The sequence below is a fragment of the Rutidosis leptorrhynchoides genome, unplaced genomic scaffold (assembly GCF_046630445.1).
Source record: "Rutidosis leptorrhynchoides isolate AG116_Rl617_1_P2 unplaced genomic scaffold, CSIRO_AGI_Rlap_v1 contig449, whole genome shotgun sequence".
Lineage (NCBI taxonomy): Eukaryota > Viridiplantae > Streptophyta > Magnoliopsida > Asterales > Asteraceae > Rutidosis > Rutidosis leptorrhynchoides.
In genome coordinates this window covers 30,112-55,172 of record NW_027266682.1, presented here as the reverse complement: position 1 = coordinate 55,172, position 25,061 = coordinate 30,112, and the positions used below count along the sequence as shown (strand labels likewise).

Sequence of the window (25,061 nt, the reverse complement as noted above, 5' to 3'; positions counted from 1 at the left end):
CTTCCCAGCATCCTTGCAACGAAGAACCAGTGGCCTCCATCCAGCCCTCCCATCCACCAGGGACGCAACAGCGATCTTCTTGGCCACAACTATTACTAGAGATTATAACACCACAGCACCCCCAGCAATCCAGCCCTCCTGCAAATGTCATTTGCTTATTTAAGATTGATCTAATCACTTCAAGTTTTTATTTGAAATAATGTTTATTCCAAATATTTATTGAGAAAATAGCTCAACTTTAGATCTTTATTAGAAATCCCCCCCCCCCCCAAAAAAAAAAAGACCGATCTAAATTAATATATTTTCATCAAAAAGTTGTAGGGGAAAGCTCTTCTTTTTCTCATTTTCATATAGGAATGAAAACAGCATGGATCATTTTTAGTTCACAAATTCAGTTCTGAAGATAATTTCCCCTATTTTCTTTTAATTTTTTTTTGAAAATGCTGCCAAATGCTTTCACAGAAACGTTTTCTCTTCATGATGAAGATTAAAACAGAGAGCCCGAAAGGTTTTTTCGAGCCAAACAAAGTGTCGCGTGCTCTGCACTCAGTTTAATTCATAGATCTTCAGTTGAAGAATAATTGGACTTAGTTTTTTTTCCAGTTTTTTGCCTTCCTCTTTTTTTTTTGGCATTAGGTGATCGTGGTGTTTTGGACAATAGTGAATTGTGTGATTTTCAATTACTGTAGCCCACTTCGATTGGTATTTTTTTCCCCGAAATGCCTATTGACTAAGTAAAAGAATCGTTAGTGATATGTCAATATCTCCATGGATGGAGTTGAAAGAAGAATATAATCCAAGGGTTCCCAGAGAGAGAGAGAGAGAGAGGTCAAGAAGTTAGGAATCTTCTTATTCCCGAAGGCATCAAGATGCCACGAATCAAAAGATCTCTTAACCATATTAGGGATTGGTAAAGATTAACCCTCAGTGTAAAGGTGAAAGAGACTTCAGTTATCACCGCCACTGATCTATCTATCACTTTTCAATTTTTTTTCCTTTTGGCTTTTTGGCTTTTCTTGTAAGGGGCATATGCTAAACCTAAACCCTTGCCAATTGAACATAAGAATAAGCCCTAAATAAATATTCAGTTTCAACAGCTTCACTTCAGCATCAAAGGCGTGCAAGTGTGAATGACGGCCACTCTACCGAAATCGTGTTACCCGAATTTCCACGTTCATTTCCACTTCTTCTCTCTCTCTCTCTCTTTTTTTTTTTTTTTTTTTTTTTGGGGAGGTGACTTTGATTTCCACTTTGGAGTTGGAAACGTTCAAGATAAGATTGCTGTTAGCTGGCTGACTTACCCGTGAGGTCATCTGAACCCACACCCACATTGACACAATAATTGCAACATGTTTGGTTGGAATTCAGCCCGTGACTAGGGTTCGATACAGCTGTCCGAAGCCATTCAACCCCACATCAACATGGAACTTTGAAATCAATCTTGCTCTCGAGAAAATGAATCGAACTTCCAACAACAACCCCCTTTTCTCTTTTTGGGCCGATGGCTTGTTTCGTATTGTGGGCTCCGAGCAGGCTCGAAACTTCAACAAGGTGAGCCGGCCCAATCTCACTTCCCCTAAACTTCATCACGTGCCTGGTCCAGGTTCAGCCCTATAGCCTCCAAGGGGAGGGAGGGAGAGAGAGCGAGAGCGAGAGCTTTCATAACGGACACCGGTTCATTCGATCTCTCAATCAAACCTATCTTGGAGTTCGCTTGATCTAGGCAATGCGATGGACTACGTATGCACTCGATATGTGTTGTAACGATTCAAGATGGATGAGGAGAGACAAAGAGCAAGGATGTCGAGCCCGTGATGGCGAACCATCGATACTTCGCCATAAAGCCTACAAAATGAACTTTTTCTAATCGTGTGGTCACACAAGGGGGCGGTTTTAATGGAAATGCGGTCCAACTTCTGATTAATGGCCTTAGGTTCTTACCCACGAGCAGCACATGGCCAGTGTCCGAGGTATTGACGTTGACGCATGGCGGCAGCTTTCGCGCGTAAGTCCCAATCTTTGTGGGGTCGTCGCTCTTTCGTGATTTCTCCACGTCTTTCTTCCCACGTCCCTCGGCTTCTGCACAAGGAAATCATGGCGGGCGCATTCTCAAAAGAACCGCATACGTGTCAAGGCACATCTGTTTCCCATTCCAGACTTTGAGTCGTAATCGTCATTATTATGGTGCGGTTCTCACATTTCCCGCATTCCTCTTTTCGGCCATCAACGCCCTGCATACTTAACAGAAGCTCTCCCTCCTCTCGCTCTCGCCCGCAATAATTAGCGAAAATGACAGGTTTTACCATATTGTTTAGTGGCAACGTTCGATTTTATGCATCTCGAGTCCTGTTGAGCCCTTTGAAAAGGAGACCTAAACTCGATGTGTATACACAACTCTGGCAGGGGCTTTATTGGTGTGGCGCACTGGAACGGGATGCCGGATTTGGCCATAGGGTCCAAAAAATAAGACGAAGAAGAAGAATCAAACAAAGCTCAAATTTTTATTTGTCAAATTCATTCAAGAAATTTCACAAAATAACCGCTTCTAATCATTTTATTATCATCGAAATAGAGGGTAATATAGAGTGCATATTTGGTTTTGCATGGTTAGGGGTTTTGGGCTTCTAAAGGCCTTTGTGTTAAAATTAAAGAGTTTGGTTCAGCATTTCAAAATGTATGAATCAAAATTAAATTTTTTAAAGTTCTTCAACACCATGTAACTTCCATTTGGCATTTGCATTTCGGCATTTTTCAAAATGCTATTCAAGGGTTAAAGGACATTTTTCTTTCAAATTCACCCTCACTAATTTTCTAAGCATTAGATGTCAATGGTCATTGATGATCATGCAAAACTCGCCAATGCTCTCATGATTGCCTAGTTAACATTTGCATGAAGCTCATTGATGGTCGCCGTAGCTGTGCCCTCTGTTTTTTTTTCCTTTTTACCTTCTTTTTTCTTCTTCTTCTTCTTTTTTTAACTTAGAAGCTGTTTTGCAAAAATACATCAAAAGTCAATTAACCAAACGGTATTTGATTTGAGCAAATACACCTTAATTCAAAAATAAATTGGTGAAGCTCTTCCAAATGTCTCGACCTTCTTGCGACAAATGTAGTCGTCTTTTTGCCCACTACATGCCTCATTCGGTAGTATATATAATGCCAAACCAATTAGCGGCTTTGTTTGCATTAGTTGTTCCTCGCTTAGCGGTGCTTATTTAGATCCGAGAAATAGAGTCATTATGCTTAGTATTTTGACATCATTTTAATTGCTTTCATACCCACTCGATTGTTATTCAAATCAGACTTAATTAACTAAAGCACTTAGCGCACTATTTCCCTTACTTTAATTGCACCATTTGAATGGTCTAATGAAACCCGATATCCTAAATGATATAAATTATGAGGTTTCTGATATACTTATTTATTCTATTCTTCTTTTTTCTTTTTTCTTTTTTCTTTTTTTGGCTAGATTTATAGTGCCTGCCTTGCTATTTTTTACTTGTTAGCCGTGATTCACCCCATCGTGAGTCATCAAAGATCACGATCCTCATGAACAGGATAAGCGCGAAAACTGTCTAGAAGTCAACAGAAGGTACGACCAGAACACGAGCCGCCGGCCAATTTGAATTTCTATTTCAATCAGACATGTGATCAGCTTCGTGCCATGAGAAAAGCAAAAAACGCGCGACATCTTCAGATTTCTTTATTGTCGGCCTAACTTGGGGTGTTTGGAGGGGCTTAAAAGCTAAGACAACTTAGGCTTAGGCTTAGGCTTAGGCTTAGGCTTCCACTTCCATAAAAATAAATATAATCTTTTGCGTTATAAAACTTACAAATTCGACTTCAAACGTTCTTCACGTGTCTTTAAAGATTTGACCACGACGAAATCGCGGACCAGAAGAAAAGCTGAGAGAAGGTGAGACATATGGGTTGCTGCAAGAAGCATTGCTAAGAGGCCAAATACTTACTTGTCAGTGGCTAGTGATTTAATGAATCGAGGAAATGGAAGAGCGCACTGTTGATGCTGGTTGATGATGATATCATGGACCACCAGATTTTTATTTATTTATTATTATTATTTTTTTTGGATCATAATGGACCACGGTTTTTGATTTCAGGGTTCTTAGTTCATTCTTATTTATCTTTCTTCGCTAGCAAAGATTGGCGCTTTTTTAAATATACTTTTTGCTACGAACCTCGCATCTAATAATGATCACATTATTCAATTAAGAAAACTACCTTTTATTTTTTTTTCTTTTTCTTTTGTTTCAATTTTACTGAAAGATAAAACTACTATAACCCCTTCCCAATTACCTTGAGTCCCACTACAGCATGTTTTTGGAACTTAAAATAAAATTTTCAATTACAATTTTACCCGCACACAATGAAGACTAAAGTCAAATGGGGATTCACTCTTGATTTAAAATTATTTCTCGCTTTTTTTTTTTTACCTTCTATTTTATTTGGGTTCTTCTTCTTCTCCATTTTTTTTTCTATTCAGGACAAAACCGATGTCCCTCTATAATTAAAATAGTTATATTGCAGATAACCAACTATTCTGTCTTAAAAAAAAAGGCTAGTTATTGTGTTAATGAGTTTTGTGAGTGTGTCTATATATAATGTACTAGGAAACCATTAATCTAACAATATTATTCAATAGTTTTAATGAATGTGTTTGGTTTAATTATAACTTTAATATATGTCATTACATTATAGTCTATGTGTTTTAACTTCTCAATTTTCATTTTTTTAGTAAATCTAATAATACGATGAAAGATGAGTAAATTGTGTGTAATGCATATATGAGGTATAATATTTAATCTTTGAATAAGTTTTTACAAATTCATATTGAAAATTGGAGTAAAAAATTTATGATCATGAAGAGAATTTAGGGGAAATAAAGGGAACACTATCCAAATAAATCTAACCTTTCTTCACTCCAATGTATGATACTCACGTAATGACAAATAGTTAAACTCTCATGTGAGTGGACAATGAAGAATGAGTTCAAAAGAAGACAAATACGAAGGAAACATTGAAATATAATAGATGTGGAAGAAGCGGCTAGGGTGACAAAAAATTGTTTGAGATGGGCAAGGGTTTTTGTCTTTGCCGGGGTTTTTTTTTTCCTTTTTGGTTGGTGTCTTTGCTGGTTGAGTTGCACGGTAATGGTCACAATGATCCCAACAAACATTCCATGCCCCAAATAAAAAGAAGAAGAAGAAGAAGAATGTAATAAATAATCTTAAATCAATAGTGGGGACCAGCAATGAATAATAAGGTCCTTTTAAGATGGTAGGAGATGCTCGCATAAAAAACGGAGGGAAAAAGTGCGGAACTTAGAAAATTGACCAACTTTGTTTTGGTATGCATTCCTTCCTTTGCGGAAGCTTAACTAAGTGGTCTAAGGAAGGAATTTTCGTAGAAAGCAAGGATTTGATATGCAATCATATTAATCACATCATTTGTATTCGTTAGACTTTCTTGTGAGGAGGGTGTTGCCAAGTTTGTCCAAACATCTATAACTGGTTGGCCTTATTAAGAAGCAAGATCCATCTCATTTAGTAACAAATTCCAACAGACCCGCAAAGGCACCTCGATTGGGTCAATCTTCACACAAACCTCTACCCAATAAAAAAAGGGGCAATGGGAAAAAACAGAAAGACCCGAATCGGTTTTTTCCTTTTAATTACAACCCGGGGTCATGTTTCGGATCAGACATAACGTCGACCCCGTCTTGTTCGGTTTGGATTTCGGGGAGAACCCGGTCCGAATCAGCCCATTGACGTCCCTACTTTGAAAGGGTTTACAAAAATATATGAGATGGTGCGCCGGCATGTATCGACGGTGGTAGGACATGGGCCATCTAATGCGTTGGCGCTGTCGGATTGAATCTCGCCGAACGCGAAGCAAGAAAAGAAAAAGGAACGATCCGGCCGGCCGGCTCGGGGAAGAAGGTCATGATGAAGAGGCGGGGTCCCTCGGCCAATCGAGCGTCCCGGGAAAGCGAGTGGCTGGGGGGGAAGTTCACTCGAATGCCTCGATCACGGTTGGCTGCGGTAAAGCGAAAAAGCGAACGGCGGTGAAGAGGGGCTCGTGCGCTTTTCGTACGCCGTCACCCTTTTTTACTCGGCCGGCGTTGCCAGCTGTTGCCGGGTCTCCGCCTCTCGTCCCCCTTCATTTTTTTCCAAACGAAAAAGGGGAATTTGATAAGGAAATTTAAAAAAAAAAAATGGAAATTTGCCGAGGATTTGGTTAGGTAAAGCCTTTTGGGAAATCGGGAAAAATAGGGGAATGAAAATTTAGGTCAAATATAATCAACGATTTAGAATTTGTGCAAGAAACGTGAAAAGCGCGATTAAAAAGATAGTGTTTTCTCTACTCGACATCTTCCAAACGCACCTTAAAGAATTATGATGATTTTCAAAAAGATGTGGAGACACAATCAATATTTGTGTAAAACATTTTAATTTTATGTTCGACAATACGAAGTGGTACCTTTTCCTCCATTTACAATAAGAAACATATTCCACTCATCTAAAAAAATGTTATGATAATAATACCGACCAACACGGACAAGCAATGCTACCATAGTAAAATAACACGAATGGTCAACCGAATCTTTTTGTCAACGCGTGATAAGTAATCAGTTTACCTTATAAAAAGATTACAATCATCAATATTCTGACTTTTTTTGTTGTTGTACGTTCATATTAATAACACTATGGGAAATCAAAGTCTTTCCCTCTACCATACTCACCGCCTTAATGCACTTATTAACGAGAAAAATAGTGATGTTACGGCAATGAAATGAATAAATTAGTAATACACTCCTTTTCCGATGCAGTGGACCATAAATAAATTATATATAATATTGGAGTCAATTTAGGCTCTATACTATATTAGCAAAGATTAGGGGTGAGCAACAACGCCAATTCAAATTCAATTCCAAACCCATTCACATGAGAACTAGTTCAATTCTTGGGTAAAAAATTTGGGAATCCGCCTCGATTAGTTTAGCTCTCAAATTCTTGGCCTTCAACCACTTTCCAAGCTGATTCTCAGGTAGGATTGATTTTAAACCTGGTCAAACCCAAACTCTACAACTTTTCTTATTAAGAACTTTTGTAAAAATAATAAGATTGAACATTCCAACTAAGCAGGCCAATATGGCGTCTTATATCAAATAAAAGAATGAAACAGAAAAAAGAAGGTAGATTGATTCCTGGGTCCATCCTAGAAATGGCTAATTCGATTTTAAGTCGGTTTCGAGATTGACTTATTAGTTTCTTGATTCTGAAAACTAGGAATTGGCTATGACAAGGTAGATTTTAGGCCCTTGATTTGAAACTTAGCAACTTAGAATCAATCACCTTAAGCAAAGATGATGTTAATGAGTATTTTTGAGATACTTATTGAGAAAATTTAATATGAAAGAATCTATTTTTTAAATGGGATATTGTTAACGAGTGCTTCGGAGTGAGGTGATCATTGGTTAGTTGATGTCAGGTTAGGCCGAACCTTAAACCTAAGCCTAAAAGTTGGTCCACACTAGTTGCGCTTGTCATAAAATTCTTACATAAACATCTCGAGATTGAGATTTCTCATTAGATGCCATCGCCCAAGCTTGTTCAAAAAACCTTCAAGCCCTCGTCGCTTACGCTTGGCTTGCCGAGTTTGCAGGCCACTAATTTTATAATCAGATCTATCTTGAAGCAATGGTTAGCATGCTTAGATTTAATTTATTTCATGAAAAAAGAATGATTTAAAAAAAATTATAATAAAAAAATTGCTAGAAATTATTAGTTAATTGATATTTTTTATTGTTGACTACAATTCATTTCTAAATATTTCCATGGACGATGAAAATATTTTTTAATCATTCATTTTTATAAGTAATACAAGCGATCATTTTTAAAATAATATTTTTCAAATCAATTAATTCTTCGCAAAACGAATGAAGCTTGATTTCAGATGCACTTATCACGATCGATATGAAGGAAACATTGTTATGAAAAGAATATCATTCTATCATTCAAATGTCTAGATATCGAAACTTTTCCAATAAGATCATTTCGAAAATTTGAATTGGAAGGGAAAAAAAAAAATCCGACCAAAGCTTGTTCCTCAGGCTGAACAGTATGTTCATGAGATCAGTTAGCAGTTAGCATCATTCCTAGAGAGAGAGAGAGAGAGAGAAAGAAGCTCCAGGGGTTGGGAAAGCGGGGAGATAAATTTGCAAAAGAATATACCTTCCTCTGCTCTGCAAATATCCCTCTCCTCCCTCCCTTTACCCCTCTCCCTCTCCCTCTCCCTTTCTCTCTCTTCTCTCTTTCTTCATAATTCCTCTCTCTCTCTCTCTCTTACTTCTCTCTTTCTCCTTCAGCTTTCGGAAAGTCGTTTCTTTTTCTTCCTCTCCGCCTACCGCACGCAGTCCCGTGACCAGCTTTTCAGTCCCCTTCCCCCACCCTGCCTTCTCCGTCCTTCTTTCTGATCATGGAGTGGGTTCACGAGCTGCTCGCCACCGCCGTCCTCGCCGTCCTCCTCTCCTTCGTCGTCGCCAAGCTCGTGTCGGTGGCCATGGCCGGCGACGACGTCCGCGATCTCGACGGCGAGCCGGGCGAGCTCGCCGATCGCGCCCCCGCGCCGGGAGGCGCCGAGCTCGGGGCGCGGCTGAGCTCCCGGGGGCCCGAGAGCGAGAGGGGAGTCGAGTTCGTGCGGGGAGCCGCGGCGGGTAAGGTCGATCGGTTTGGAGACGAGGTCGGTTCTGAGGTGGAAGTTGTTGAGCCGGCGCGATGCGGCGAGGAGGAAGTTGCGACGGAGCGCGACGAGGCGGCGGAGGGGCCGCCGGTGGCTGTTGAATTGCCGGTTGAGCCGAAGGCGGAGGAGGAGAGTGTTGGTGCGTCGGAGTTAGTCGTGGAGAAAGAGAGCGAATGTCGTTCCGGTGGGGCCGGGGAAGACGACGACCGTCCTTCGCTTGGAGGAAAAGACGAGGAGCCGCAGCCTCGTGTGCCTAAAAGTGCGGAGGCAGCGCGAGCAGAGCAGTCAGAGCACGAACAAGAGCGAATTGATGAAAAAAAAGAGGTTTTGAGGGTGGGCGGTGATGATGCCGGCGACGGCGACGGCGACGGCGACGGCGACGACGACGACGACGACGACGGCTGGGAGGGCATCGAGAAGAGTGAGTTGGAGAAGAAATTTGCCGCGGCGGCAAGATATGTCGACCCTGCGAATACGGATGATCGGCTGGAGAGCATCGGCAGCGACGTGAGAATGCAGCTCTATGGCCTCCACAAAGTGGCCACCGAAGGGCCTTGCCACGAAACGCAGCCTATGGCCCTCATGGTCTCTGCCCGTGCTAAGTGGTACCACCATAACTCCTGCGCTATCTCTTTGCTTTTTGTTCGTGGTGATCTGTTTTGTATTTTTGTGAGCGGCTCTCGTAATCGAACGATCGAGGTGTCCTTTGTTTTGCACTTGAGGGCGCAATTAGAATCGAAGAAAAGGATTTGACTGTTGAATCTCGAAGCAGAGAATGAGTCGAAAGCATCTAATTGGAAAAAAAAGAAAAATGAAACTTTTGATAATGTTGAGGAAAGAAGGACGCAAGGGGTTGTCGATTAGCCTTTTGAAATAACGGATGGGAGAAGTAATTAATGATTTAGATCTTTCCTTGTCGAGTGCAGCGGATGATGCTATTCCTCTGCTTGTTTTGCCCGAAAGCTACATAATTTCATTAAACTGTCTTAGTAGAAGCCTTGTTGACCAAGGGTACAAGGCTGTGATTTGCAGATCTAAGATTCTTGTTGTTGATCCAAACATTTTTTTTTCTGGTCTCCAAATCAAAATAGATGTGCTTCTACCTGTCATTTTGGACTGGTGAAACCCAGATGACAATGAGGGCATTTCCAGTTCTCTGGCTCTCAGCCACATTGTGTGGGTGTCTGGTTAGAGCCACTTACTTAAGTTTGGAACTGGTCATTGTTGAATAAGAAGATAATTATTGATAACTTAGATGGTAAGCATACTGAATAATAATTGATCAACTAGAAAGATTGAGTCCCTTCAATGCGCCTGCACTAGGAGGAGCTGTGTTACTCAATGTTCCAGAGGAAACCTTTCAAACTGAAACCAAGAAAGCAAACATGCTCGAAACTTAGGGCTTGCGCTGTGCCGAGTTACACGGTATAGTTTGATTGCTAGGTTTATAACAGGGTTGACAGCTGCTATGTGTGAGTGATGGAGGGAAGTGCTTACGTTGTGCAAGGAATGCTTGGCAAAGGCTAGGGAACATGAGCCCAGATGTGGCAATGGAGCAGTACATTTCTCTTCTAGCTGAAAATACTCCAGATTGGGAAGTGACAAAAACTGCTGTAAGTTTCTTTTGTGGGGGTAAACTTTGTTGCCGCTCTTTGTCAAATGTCAACTATATACTTGTGCTGACCCTTGCAGGATGAGAACAAATCGGATGTTGCAATGCCTAAAGCTCAGGATTGTAACTTAAGCACCGGTTCATGTGATCAACTTGAGTACACTAATTTAAGGTAGTATATGACTACGCAGTGCTATAACTAGAATCACTACTTAGACCTTCAAGTTCAAGTCTGGTCCATTCTACTATGTTCACAAGTTGATTGTCTCCCAAATGATCATCTTTCTTGCAGGAAACCATCAATGGAATCTCTTACTGGTCAAACTGATATGAGTAAGGATGAAAATCAGTGAACAGGGTATGGTTGCTGATACATGCACTTTGTTGTGGCAAATTTTTCCTCTGATCATACAATATTTAAAGGATAATTGAATAATACTTAATGGTTTGAGTTTAAGGAGATGTATAGTTAGTATTTTTGTTTTTTTCAATGTTTTGTTTCTGAGAAGACTGGAGAAGAGTCATTTTAGATGGACTAAATGTTTACCAATATTCAAATTTTCCTTTCTTTGCAAGTCCGTCCAGTTTTATCATCGCTTCTAATGTCAAGCTCATGATGTTTATAGGGATCTTTTGTCACCTGTCATGCTTTGGGGAGAGCTTGATTGATATTTTGAGATGTAACAGTAATGACAGCAACCATATATCTACAAATAGACAGCCAAAAGCATCTAATTGAAAGCCTTAGAAGTCTAGGAAATCTGTGTTCTCTCTTTTTATCATCTAGTTTAGGATTCGCCTGCAGTATCAGGGAAGCACCATTTGATCTTCCCATGTTGACTCTTTTTAGTGAAAACTCTTGAACAACCTGCCATGAGAGATTGACCTCATTTTATTAGTTTTGAAGGCAAAAGAATTGCAAATGCTGGTATTTTCACTCTGTTTGTGCATATAATCAATCTCTACCAATCCTTTGGTGGTCTTATTTTTTTGTCGAAACAATCTCTTCATGTTGAAGAATTTAAAACATTGACATAACCTTTTCCTTTTTTCAATTTGTTGTTTGAATATCCTCAGGTTGAGGAGAGATTGGCATTACATTGTTTAAGTCCTCTTGACTGTGGAGGAACTGGATCTGCTGGGAGTTATATAGATCGGCAGCCACAGTTTGAGGTTCTCCTTCTGTTAATATTATCCATTGTTTGTCTAGTCGACGTCCATGATTGTGTTCAAGGAGCTGCGCGTGTGGCACATAAGCATGTATATGGGTATGTACATAGATATGGAGTCTGAGTAAAACGGTCCTTAAAAAGGCTTCTATGCTGGGGAAACTGTATGCACTTACTTTCTGCTTACAGCTTGCCGGTGTTCTGAATTCTCTAAATGGTGAAGAGAATATGATTTCACTTTACCTTAAAAATGAAAAGGTTCGTCCTTCTGGAATCTCATCGGACGGACTATTGTTCTGCTTGTGCAATCGGTCATATTAAATATCTCCGCAGCATCGAGTTGGTCTTGGTCCAAAATTAGAAAGATACTAGTTACTTACTCGAGAAGTCTGTTTTATATCCCTAAGTAACCCATATTACCAACCATTTTGCTTGTGCCACCGATGAACCGTTTCTCATTTCTCCGTATCTTCAGGAACACATTCTACATTTCCTTATAACTACACTATACAATCTTTTCTGCCTTTATTAGGTGGTGTTTTCTGCTAGATTTTCCCTCTTTAACTTTCTTTCTCATCTTTTTGAACTTTGACTTTGGAACATTGTGAGTGCATACTGGTGTTACGTGAAAGAATACCCATTGGATTTGTGCCAGATGGCAATCCTTTTGGTGAATCGAATCACACCTTGAATTTGCTTATATGAGCTTGTGAGTGCCCCTTACGCTTTTTCTTCCGTGTTCTCGAAGCTTTGTTCTGTATATCTTAGAGGATTTTAAGGGACACATTCTTACGTTTCGTTTGGGGTTCCCCAGCTGCTATGCGGCTTCATAAATTTGCTTTCGAGGTTGCCTTAAATTTTTGAGAAAGTTCAATTTTGTACTGGGTGAAAGAATCTTCAATTATTGCCTCATCGTGAATAAAGTTGCAGGAGACACTAGCTGCATAAATATAGGATTAAGGATTTTCCTTGAGGGATTGATCCATCGTATCCCGTCATATGAAAATTCATTTTTTTGACGCAGTTCCTTATCAAAGTCTTGTATCGGGCCAATAACCCCACATTCGATTTCTTATGACTATCTATTTTTTTTCTCCATTGGATATTCGACTTGCCATCTACGGCTAAAATGATGTGATGTTTTTTCTAATGTTTGTTGACCGAAACCTTGTTTTATTAGTAATTCTCCTTGTTAATCTTGGGATGTTGGTCTTCCTTGTTTTGTCCAGTGATAAATGTCCTTTAGCGACGCCCCTCCTAAATTCGTGATAACGCCAGCTAAACTACAGAAACTTGGTCGTGGCAAGATTTTGACCATCTCTTGGATTGGTTTTGGGGCAACCATTCTTAGCTGCTCTTTGTATGCTCTCTTCTTTGTTTTAACATCCTCATGAGCATTTTTCAAATTGCCGAAGTCCCCTCTTGGAAGTGCCCCACAAAACATCTTGTTTGGCCCAATGAAAAGCGACCACGTTGACTCTCGTGCATTTATGGATAATCGCGACAAGAGAGTCCTGGCTGGCGCTTGCATGGAGACATCATCCAGAAACATTCCTGCAACTTGTCATTTCTTACAATTCATGTTTGGTGACGGCATCGGTCGGTCCTATTTGATTAGACTATTCGAAGTCGGCTTTTAAAAACTGGACTTTGGCCGTCCATTGCTCGGAGCCTTCGAGCCAGGGAGGTGTACGATCAATTTGAGATCACTGCTTATAGTTCATTGGAAAATCATCACCAAGTTACAGATTCACATTTGCCTTTTATAAAATTCCCAAGCTACCCCTCTATTCTTCTCTTTATCAGAACATTATACTGAGAAGCACAAAAATGGTCTTTTACCTCAGATGTTTTTCAACTCAGATTGTTCTTATGTTTTCGAATTGGACGTAGTCAAATTCTACACTTCACCTCCATTTCTTACCCTTTCTAGACAGCATCTGAGAAATCTTTTATCCCTTCCCTTACGTTTATTTTCCTCACCCATCCGGAATCCTTGCAAACATACGGTTAAGAGTTTAATTAGAGCATTCATCTAATCGCGAGGCAAAACCATTTTGTTTAATGTGTAATCTTCTTCATGACATCTAAAAGCCTAGGAAGAACACTCCGGTGATAGGCTACGTCATTTCAACTATCATAAAAGTTTTATGTCAATTACCCTTTACTTCTTGCCTCACTTTTGAAGTAAATTGGATCTTAAACGAGAGGAAATGTCAGACTCGTGTGTTGTAGGTGCATAGTGCGCTGGGGATCGTTATGATGTCATGTCCAAATCCGTCTGGGTTGGTCCCAGTCGCAGGCTAGCAGGCTACTTTGTACAGCCCTAATGATGAGACGATGCTATGAATTGTTAGGGGCGCACGGCAGAAGTCTAATACTTTCACCTAAGGAGATCGTCAAGAGCGAGTTTAAGTTTGAGCTCCTTAACATATTCAATTAGACTTACATTCAGCTTGAGCTAGGTCCCTGTGTGTGTCCTTATAACCTCTTATTGCCTATATAAGGCAAGGAGGGTGTAATGTTTAAGTTTAAACCAATGAGTTATAGGCTAATTATGATATATTAACTGCTCAACAATATATCAATTCTCCGATGTAAGATTTTTCTATCACAATTCAAACCGCAATCACAGGCTTTGATATCATTTGTTAGGAGCGTGCGATAGAAGTCCAATACCTTTCACCTAGAGAGATCGTTAAGAGATAACTCAAATCCGAACCCATTAATATATCTAGTTGAATCCATATTCATTCAAAAACTTAAGTGGATGAGTTATGTGCCAAGTAAGATATATTGACTGCTCAACACCACATCAATTTTTTGGTGTGAGACTTCTTTAACATAACTTACTTACACGTGTATCATAACATGAACATGACCTCAAGAAAGCATTTCATAGATGTCGTTAGATTATCTAACTCAAAAGTTTGTAAGTCAAACATGTGAAAGTGACTAAATGTAAATAAGATCAGTTCACATGGATAAGCTCTTACGAGAGACTTTCACCTCTTGAAAGTTGGAAAAGTTTTAAAGGTTTCAATCGCAAAGAAAACAAACACCATTACAGATGTTCTTTCTCAATTATTCTAGAGCTTTAAGATTTCCATATGTCGTGAAACTCCGTGAACTGTTACCACAGTCACGCCACAACACATGGCCCTGTCGATGATGTGCCAGTTTAGGTAGAGGCGAAAGGCAATACATTGCAGAGATAAGATCAAGCGACTGTGGCACTTAAAATAATTTAAGTTTCTTTTGAGTGAAAGTTTCAAGTAGAGCAGGACCTTTTTATGGCCAATTCATAAGGCTCAAATGAAGTACTTTCATGGCCTACGAATCTATCAAAATTGGGCCTTAGCAGGTTATAACAGTATTAATAAGCCTTTCCCAGAGGAAAAGCCCTCTAATGAATATTTTATTTGGCTAACCAATGTTTACCAAGTGCTAAACATGTGCTCTTGGTCCATTCGACCCCGTGCCGTGTGCCATATATCAGTTAATGACTAAGCCGACCTCATGCAGCTGGATGAGGTTTTTCCTTTCCGATGATACGGTTGTGCGGGCATTCGGCTAGATTCCACGGTTCCTGGATCAAGTCCCTCGCTTCAGAACACGGTAAGCTCATGTTTGATCCCCATATGGTCGAAGTGAGATTGAACCTTGACCTTGTACCAAGTAACACTTAAGCAAACCCCACTTCTCTTCTCGCTTTTTGAAATTAGGTTTCGCCTAATTATTGATTGGCTTTGGTCCATCATCATGTTCAGTTCAAAAGTGATGTACATGCGACGACCAACACATTTACGACAACAAAAATATATGTAATCATACAGAAGAATGGCTAACGATGGAATTAAGCTTCCTGAAGGAAGATTTTACACACCATAGCTGAAGAACTAAAATTTAGAGAAGAAATTTTTATCAAACACACAAAAAATACGACGTCATTTTTATAAAATTGCTACACAAGTGCCTCTTAACTTTTAGTGGTTCGAATATTTCACCATCAATTAACTCATGACGCGACTCGTGATGATCACTTAATGAAGAGCGGTTGTAAAATGTTGAAACCCATAAACCTGATAGGGAGAGGTCACCATGGCTTGTACCCGTCAAACAGATTTCCTAAATTATTGCAGAAAGATCAATTGAAGTTTTGATCTTTTCTAATGAACTCGGTGCTTGTCGGCACGTCGTGACTATGAGGAAGGTGAGGACCATAAGTCGGAGGGTAGTCCTTAAATTCAACGCCTGTGGGACTAGGATGGTGGCTTCTCACCATCAAAATTAGTGCACGAACAGATCCTTGAATTCCGCCGGAGATCTTGTCACTGATTGACGATTGATTTGTGCCTATCTTCGTTCAATTATTAGCCAGTGATTCTGTCTGAATCCAATCACGGACGCGAACATGTTACGTGAAGAACTGCTAGTAGCAGTACTTCATAGGTTTGGGAAAGTATTGTGAGATGACAGCCTTTTCGTTCTCGAAGAGATGTTTTGACTTGAGGAGAGAGAGAGAGAGAGAGAGATTTCGATGGGCAGGGAGGCAACGAGTTAAACTTGACTTCTAACTTCTATGCAAGCATTTCCAAGATATTGTTAGATTGTCGAATTGGAAAGTTTTTAACCCAATTTGTGAATGAGATTACATGTAAATAGGATCTGTGAAACTACGCAGGCAAGATGATATGTGAGAGCTTTACCTTTGAGGGTTTTTAAAAATTCAATCATGCATGGGCAAAGACAAGGCTATAATAGTATTTCAAGATGTCGTCAAATTCAATTTGTTATCTTAGTCATGGCACATTGTATGCTAAAAGCCATTGTATTCTCAAAGAGTTCTTATCTGTATTTGCATCCTTACATATAAGAACTCAACAACAAGATTTTACCCAAAAACTCGGATGAAGAGTTTAGTGCATCAAAGATTCTTAAATCTCATTCATATAATTGTTTCATCTATCTAATTCATTAATATATACCAAATTGTTTGACAAAATTTTAACTTTTCAAGCGTCTTTTCTTAGATAGCAACTGGTCACTAAGGCAAACAACTTGATACGATTGAATAGGAAATGTGGAGGGTCCCCTAAGTCATATCTTTCATTGGATAGATAATAGATACAACGGTTTGGGCTTAACCTGGGTTATGAATGGACAAGCTAGAGACACCGGCGTTTAGAGAAAAAATTAGGGTTGCCGATTATCGACACTACTTATTTTCATGACACGATATGACACACAATTTTAAAAGATTTTGGTTTGGCATAAACAGGTCAACCCATCTAAGACATGAGAAAAATCATGTCATACGAAAATTGACTCGCTTAAACTATTTAAGCACGAGTTGATACTTTTAAGTTAAAAGTGTCAATTTTTTTCTAATATGAGTTGATCAAATATGTTCTAACACGTTTAGTACTCATACCGAAAGACTTTTTTTTATTGTTAAAAGTTCACAAAAATAATACACATGTTAAAAACAACAAAGCAAAAATCAGAAACATATTTAAGATTACGAAAGTCATATATGCCGTGGAAAAACACCAACTCAATAACACTTTCTAAATGGGTTAACGCATCAAACATGTCAATACAACTTATCGTAAATGAACGTGTTTAACCTACTTATCATTGTAAATAGGTTAACGTATTGTGTTATGTCGATATCAGACGCAAGTGCACGTTTAATAATCGTGTTAATCATGTCCCGTGAATCGCTTTATCAGGTGTTTCTTGTCCGTATCGAAACGATTTAATACGTTGATTAGAATTGTCATACTCAGGTAAGTCATATTCATATTATACTTTTCTCTTAACATGACATTAAACGAATTTTTGGCAATATTTGTTGCATTACCTTGCGTGCGTTATCGTTGTGGGGTCTCAAATCTACCAAATGAGAGAGAGAGAGATATTTAAGGTTATCCCTAGTGGCGTTGCCAACCGTGCTGGTATCCATTAAGAATTATAGGTACTAATTACTTTCAAATTTAGAGCGGATAGTTTCTATGACCGACCCCGCATATGGATAAGTCATCCATCGTTCTATCTAAAGTTTTTCGGATTTATGGAATACCACGCAAGGGACTCTACCGAACCTTCCATATGATATTTACCCTAATCCGGGTTCAAATCCAAGAATCGACGGTCGCAACTGAGTCCCACGGCACTCGTTTGGAGTCCACGAAATCCTGTAGCATCGATCTCCATGCCCAAGCAACCAGTCAAATCTCCATCGACGCCCCCGTCTCCACTCGTTACCCGTGGCAATCTCATTGGCCGATGCCAAAAGGAACCCGTCTCCTCCCACCCAAAAAGGTCCCCAGCCCTCGTGTTGCTTTCGCCCTATTAATTGTTGGACACGACCGATGAGCTATCCGCCCAATTAGAGCCAGAATTCTTTATTACGAGAGTACATCGTATTATTCGGATGTCGTGAGAGTCCAAACACCGTCAGGAAAATAGTGTCTTCGAGTCCGCATTTGCTCCATATAAAACTCCTTCGCTTGACCATGGTTGTCGATACTTTAAACGATCGTCATCGAAAGCAGACTCGACCTGATTATGAGTGGCATGGTAGGGTCCAATTCCAGCTAACCACCCCAATCATCCCACTCAAAGCTGGGGAACAGTGGCATGGTTGTGCCTCTTTGTCATGCTTTATTGGTCATTAAGATTCTAAGTGTGATGTCTTTTCATTAGGGACACGTCTCTCTTTCCCTCTCCCCTCTCTCTCTCTCTCTCTCTCTCTTGAGTGCTCTTAATAATTGTGGTTTTGTTTATGACCCTAGACCGCCCGATACATCCAAAAGTTACCCTAGCGTGGTTCCTAGACGTCCAAGGTTCGTGTTGGACGGATATTGGTGGTGACTTGATGAGAATCTTCAGCAGGTAATTCGTCAATCAAAAGCTGAAGATAAGATCGCCCGCCCCACCTAATACGAGGTGGGAATCGGTGATGATTCCACCACATGCTTAAAATCAAATATAACTTTTGTTTGTTCAAGTATATTAGGAGTGCTAAAAGCAACAAATGGAGACATCTAATTTAGTGCCTATAGTAATAAGCCGACAATGCAAAAGTAGGGGCAGAACAAATCTTTTTTCTTTTTTAACAGCGATTAGTTTTTTATATTGGCACGTTGGAAACGTAATAATAAATAATTGGAAGGGCAATATGATTTGGTCCGCTTCTGAGTGGGCATTGGATTCTCCAATCAATACTTTGATCAGTGAGTTACACATATCGACATCACTCACATTTGCTTTCATATTTACTTTTAGACTTTTAGTTAAGTCTATATGTAAATGATGATTGTAACTTGCCATTCACTCCTTAAATACACAGTCCATGGAAGATGTAACCCGTACCTAACTAGCAAAGACAGTAGGAACTTCAACGTTTCTTATAATTAGTAGTCACCTTAATTCCTCTAGCAAATGATCCGTGTTTTAGTCACTTTTCGTTTGGTTGTGATTTTATTGTTAGGGTTGGAAATTCATTTTAGTTGCAGTAATTATATTTGTAATTTGTGTCAACTTAATTTTTATTGGATACGAGCATAATAATTTTTATTTTATTAGCTAAATAACTCATTTATAATGAAAACACGTTAACTCGAGTTAATATACGAATTATACATATCATAGCGTGCGATATTCCAGTTTATCTTGAGGTCTTTTCACTGTTTTCAGATGAATGGATCACGTCCATCCTTGTTAGACCTAGAGGTCCGCGTGAAGTGATTTGGTTCAACAGGATTTCCATGTCGACCTTGAAGCGTGTGAAGCTGAGTTCAATTTTCTAAAGGCGATTAAATTATTTCCCTGAAGTCATATACAACAGAGGAACGCGCAGTACTTGGAATGAAGCAAGAACTCAATCCACCCAACATTTTGCTTCTATACGGAATAAGATTCAGTTCAATCGCTAAGGGCTTGCACGATAACTATTATATTTTTATTCAAGAAATCTGTTTAATAATTTTTTTTATTTTTTTTATTTTCGGAATATATTTATATTTAATAAATAGATTTGGAATATAAATCAAAAGTAAAATTTTGCTTTTTTATTTTTGAAACAGAAATGAGAAATAAAAACTCTTCTCAATATTTGTCATTTCTATAAGTCGGTTGCTCAATCATTGTCACCAACAGCCGTTCACCATTTCTTGTTGCCACTCCTAGCTACCAGCCAATTTTGTGTCGTTACAGATGAATTTATTTTACAGAAATAGAAATTTTGTATCATTATCAAATGCATATTTTTACTTAGAAACTCATTTAGAAAAAAGAAATATAAAAATTCTATATCTTTTTCAGAAATCAATTCTCTGGCCAAAATGATTCTTATTTGCACCCTAAATATCAAAAAGCTTCTTATTTCGATTGATTGATTGATGGAAGGAACAGTTGAGTGCTCAACTTTTCAACTTAGGCTCGAAAGCAACCGCATTACGCAATGGGCGATGACTCGTAAAGGATGCTATCAATGGGTCCATTTTGGTCATGATCGGGTCCACATGCTAGGGTCCGCCAGACGTCCCACTAACACCGATTCTAGATGAAATAATTGGACCTTTGGCCCCCACAAAACTGTTGATTTTGGTTGCCAATTCCTCATAGGCACCAGTATTTTCCAAAGATTCCACGAATTTGGTGCCTTATATCCTGCAAGAATATGTTGTTGATCTCAGTAAGGGTACTATTGTATAAGACTACCAAATAATTCATTAGTGACCGAAAAGTGGATAATTTAAAGACAAAGACAGGCTTTAAAGGTGCCAATGACTATGATGGAGATCTATAAAACATCCTACAAGCCTCACGAAAAGGTTAAACCGAAATGTTTGGCCTTTGTGAGTGTGCCTTGACATAAAACTACACACGGTTGGTAGAATTTGATGGGTACCGTAGAATTTGATGGGTTCCTAAGTTGACAATCCCCCAAGACCTCGACCAATTGCGTTGACTCAAGGGGGTTTACAAGTGGGTATCTACGACACACTAATACATGAAATACTCACTATGTTCATTTTCACTAAAGAAGTTGAGGCAATCATAAGGATCTTGGCTTGCCCCTTAGGCACCCATTTATTCAATACAAAATAGAATAAGAAATGTTGAGAAAATATCAATACGAACTAACGTGTTAACTTTTTAACGGATGTTATGATGTGTTACTTGATCGTGAATAGTCAACTTTAGAGGTTATGGTCCGCTGATACGAATTGATAAACAGAAAACCTCTTTCTGCACGCATTAGTCAAAACGTTTTTCCCCTTCTTAAAGTTGCACAATCGTGGAATCAATAGGTCACATGAAAGTATGATTAAATTAATGGAAAGAATCATTTCACCTTTGGATTCTCAACATCTTTCACTTATTCCACCCCCCGGCAATCGCATACTAACCATGTCATTTTCTTTTCCCTGACAATTCAGCAAACCTATGGCTCTTGACCATGGGGGAAAACAGAGGAAAAGGCTGAGTATACCTTTCTAACGTCCAATCACATGATGCCAATGGTTCCAATGTACTGTGTGATCGATATGGGCTTTACGTCTCTGTCGAGAGGCATCAAGAAACCCCTCTCGAGATGTCCCCGTGGATGGGATTGCCCGATGCTTTAAACCTTCCACAGTGAGTAGCGAAAATACTAGGTCGTTAGCCGACGTGGAGACATGGTGTGCCCACACCCACGGGAAAATGAACGCCTTTAGAATGCCTAGAGCGCCTGAGGTATGGGGAATTCCTGCGTGTAAGCGTTACACAGGTATTGAACTAGTAAAAGGAAAGAAACCCCATTTCAAACGAAAGACGAACCCATCTGCAAAACAAAGTGCAGGCCACGACAAGATTCTCTCCCTAATTGCGGGTGTGACTATGATTTCGGACAAAGAACTGGGGACAAATATGTTGTTTGCGAGCGATGGTGGGATGCAGAAATGAGTGCGCAGGTGAACTTCCATATGTCCTCTCAATTTCCAATTTGCTAAAATCTTAAATATTTACCTTCACTTTCTTCAATCAACAGACCTCTAATAGCCGGCTTTGTCGCATGCGGAAATAAAGGGCCGAAAAGTTGGTGAAAAAATTAGTAGGTATCGCCTGTATACAGGTTACTCCACGGTCATAACTCCATGCTGGGTATTACTGCTCAAAGTTGATTTTGTTTTCGATTCCCAGGAAGACTACTCCACGATCATAACTCCAAGCAGTTACCATCCTTCAGTTTTTATGTTTTTTTTTTGGGTATATACCATCCTTCAGTTTTACTTCGTGCTAGCATCAAATTGTCGAACCATTCTACCAAGAAGTGGGCATCTGTCTCTGAATTGCTTCCCAAACAATACCAAACCCTAAGAGATTTACCTATAAAGAAAATAGCTTCTCTCAGCCCTCATTTGTTTTATTTTCGGAGTCATTTTGTACCCCATAAATCGGAAACAATGAGGTCGACCTTGTTAACGTACTATCACTAGCCATGCCCCACTAGAGATTGTCAGCAAGCACCAAAGCTGAGAGCCGCTAATAAAAAGGCTACTCTCCACCACCTCTTTCCACCACTTCATTCCTCTCTGCCTTCTTCTTTAGCAAAAGCTCCACCAAAAAAGAGAACTTCGCTTGAGCCTCACAGATTCAGTGAAGAAGATGAAGCTTAGGCTTCTGCATATAGTGGCCGTAGCACTTCTAGTTCTCTCCCGCTGATAAAAAGGCTAGCTGTTTCATCACTTCATTTCTCTCTGCTTTGCCCTTTAGCAAAAGCTTCACAAAAAAGACAACTTCGCTTCAACCTCACAGATTCAGTGAAGAAGATGAAGCTTGGGCTTCTGCATATAGCGGCTCTAGTACTACTAGTTCTCTCCCAATATGGGGCAGCAGAAAGTACAAAAAAACCAGCTAAATCCACCTATATCATCCACATGGACAAGTCCAACATGCCCACGACATTTGCTGGTCATTTAGAATGGTATGATTCTTCGCTGAAATCGGTATCGGATGGAGCAGACATGCTGTACACCTATAACAGTGTGCTCCACGGCTTCTCCACGAGGCTCACGGCCAAGGAAGCGGAGTTACTCGAGAAGCAACCCGGAATTCTATCAGTCCTGCCAGAAGCGAGATATGAACTCCACACCACCCGGACGCCGGAGTTTCTCGGACTGGAAAAGAATGAAGCTCTCTACCCCGAGTCCAACCTGGCAAGTGAGGTGATCGTGGCTGTGCTTGACACTGGCGCGTGGCCTGAGCTGAAAAGCTACGATGACGCAGGACTCAGCCCGGTGCCCAGTACCTGGAAAGGTACCTGCGAGGTAGGGAAGACCTTCAATTCATCGAGCTGCAATAATAAACTCATTGGCGCGAGGTTCTTCTCAAAAGGGTATGAAGCAGCACTTGGACCGATAGATGAATCCATGGAATCGAGATCACCCCGAGATGATGATGGGCATGGGACCCACACCTCTACTACTGCAGCTGGTTCAGCCGTACCCGAGGCCAACCTCTTTGGTTTTGCTTCTGGAATTGCACGGGGGATGGCCACACAAGCCCGTCTGGCAATCTATAAAGTGTGTTGGCTAAGTGGATGCTTTGGATCAGACATTATGGCAGCCATGGACAAGGCCGTCGAAGATGGTGTAAACGTAATATCCATGTCCATTGGGGGAGGAATAACTGACTACTACAGAGACACCATCTCCATGGGAGCTTTCAATGCAATGGCACAGGGAATCCTTGTGTCGTGCTCCGCCGGGAACTCTGGGCCTAGTCCTCTGAGCGTGGCTAACATAGCTCCGTGGATAACCACAGTAGGAGCTGGTACTTTGGACCGTGATTTCCCGGCCTACGTTACTCTTGGAAATGGCAAGAAGTACAGAGGCGTGTCACTTTACAATGGGAAGTCATTATCTGGTCCAGTTCCGCTGGTGTTTGGAGGTAAGGCAAGCAGCTCCTCTAGTGGTGAAGTATGCTTTACTGGTAGTTTAGTTGCGAGCAAAGTTGCAGGGAAAATTGTGGTCTGCGACAGAGGAGGGAACTCAAGGGCACAAAAGAGTATGGTGGTGAAGAATGCGGGCGGGGTGGGAATGATTCTTACCAACACGGCGTCTTATGGTGAAGAGCTAGTTGCTGATGCATATCTCTTGCCGTCAGCAGCTTTAGGACAAAAAGCAGGGATTGAGATAAAGAAGTATATCTCCTCAGATCCGACTCCAACAGCAACCATTGCTTCGGGAGGCACAGAGCTTGATGTCCAACCTTCACCAGTTGTAGCATCATTCAGTTCCCGTGGTCCTAATCCACTCAATCAGCAGATTCTCAAACCAGACCTCATAGCACCGGGTGTGAACGTCCTCGCAGGGTGGACAGGCGCTGTGGGCCCAACTGGTCTGGACAAAGATAAGAGGCAAGTGAATTTCAACATTATCTCAGGCACGTCAATGTCTTGCCCACATGTAAGTGGGTTGGCCGCCCTCCTCAAGGCTGCTCACCAGGATTGGAGCCCTGCGGCCATCAGATCAGCACTCATGACAACAGCCTACACGAAGTACAAAAATGGTGAAACAATTAAAGATGTTGCCACTGGGAGTTCATCAACCCCTTTTGATTATGGAGCTGGACATGTCGATCCAATGGCAGCCCTTGACCCCGGTTTGGTCTATGATGCTGCGGTAGAGGACTATCTCCGCTTCCTCTGTGCTCTAAACTACACCTCAGCCCAGATCAAGAGCTCCACAAACAGAGACTACTCCTGCGACTCAAGCACCAAGTATAATGTGGAAGATCTTAATTACCCGTCATTCGCAGTTCCCTTGGAATCGGCTTCCAGCGTATCAGGTGGGGCTGGTGCTTCAAGCACGGTAAAATACACAAGGACTCTAACAAATGTTGGTAGTCCTGGTACCTACACGGTGTCCGTTTCTTCACAGATCCCATCAGTCAAGATCTTGGTTGAACCCAAATCGCTGACTTTCGGCAACATGGGTGAGAAAAAAAGCTACACAGTCACCTTCACCGCTGGCTCCATGCCATCTGGTACAACCAGCTTTGCTAGTCTCAAATGGTCAGATGGAAAACACAGTGTTGGAAGTCCAATTGCCATCAGCTGGACATAACCATCGTTTGAAGACATGTTACTTGGATTGTAATAAAGCACCGAGAAGGGGCATGTGGATACGCTCTATGCATAGAAGCTAGCATCATGTAAGAGAAACAGGCTGGATAGACTAGATTGCCACCCTACTCTTGATATCAAAATGTAGGCCAAGGAAAGACTGTAATTGTACAGAAAGCCATCACTTCAATATCTAGCATGCTTAAGATGCCTTTCAAACTTTGAAAACTCGACATGGTTCTCCGATAAGTAGATTAATGGGAATTGAAGCGTTTACTTTTCATCCACCGTATCTATAGCACTGGCAGCATCAACAATGTAAACTACCATGTGGAAATAAGAACTATCTCCCCAAGTCCTTTCCTCCACTGTGTCAAAGTCATCAGCAGACCCCCAC

At 40.6% G+C, this 25,061-nt stretch overlaps 2 protein-coding genes across 2 annotated transcripts; both read left to right on the top strand.

Moving 5' to 3' along the window:
- Positions 1-8,496: 8,496 nt before the first annotated feature.
- LOC139883777 (acyl-CoA-binding domain-containing protein 3-like) lies at positions 8,497-10,725 on the top strand. Its single transcript, XM_071867910.1, has 4 exons — positions 8,497-9,365; positions 10,268-10,373; positions 10,453-10,544; positions 10,665-10,725. Exons 1-4 carry the CDS (start codon positions 8,497-8,499, stop codon positions 10,723-10,725), a joined length of 1,128 nt encoding a protein of 375 aa, XP_071724011.1.
- An 11,642-nt stretch (positions 10,726-22,367) lies between these two features.
- LOC139883771 (subtilisin-like protease SBT1.7) lies at positions 22,368-24,665 on the top strand. Its single transcript, XM_071867905.1, has one exon. It carries the CDS (start codon positions 22,368-22,370, stop codon positions 24,663-24,665), a length of 2,298 nt encoding a protein of 765 aa, XP_071724006.1.
- The last annotated feature ends 396 nt before the right edge of the window (positions 24,666-25,061 follow it).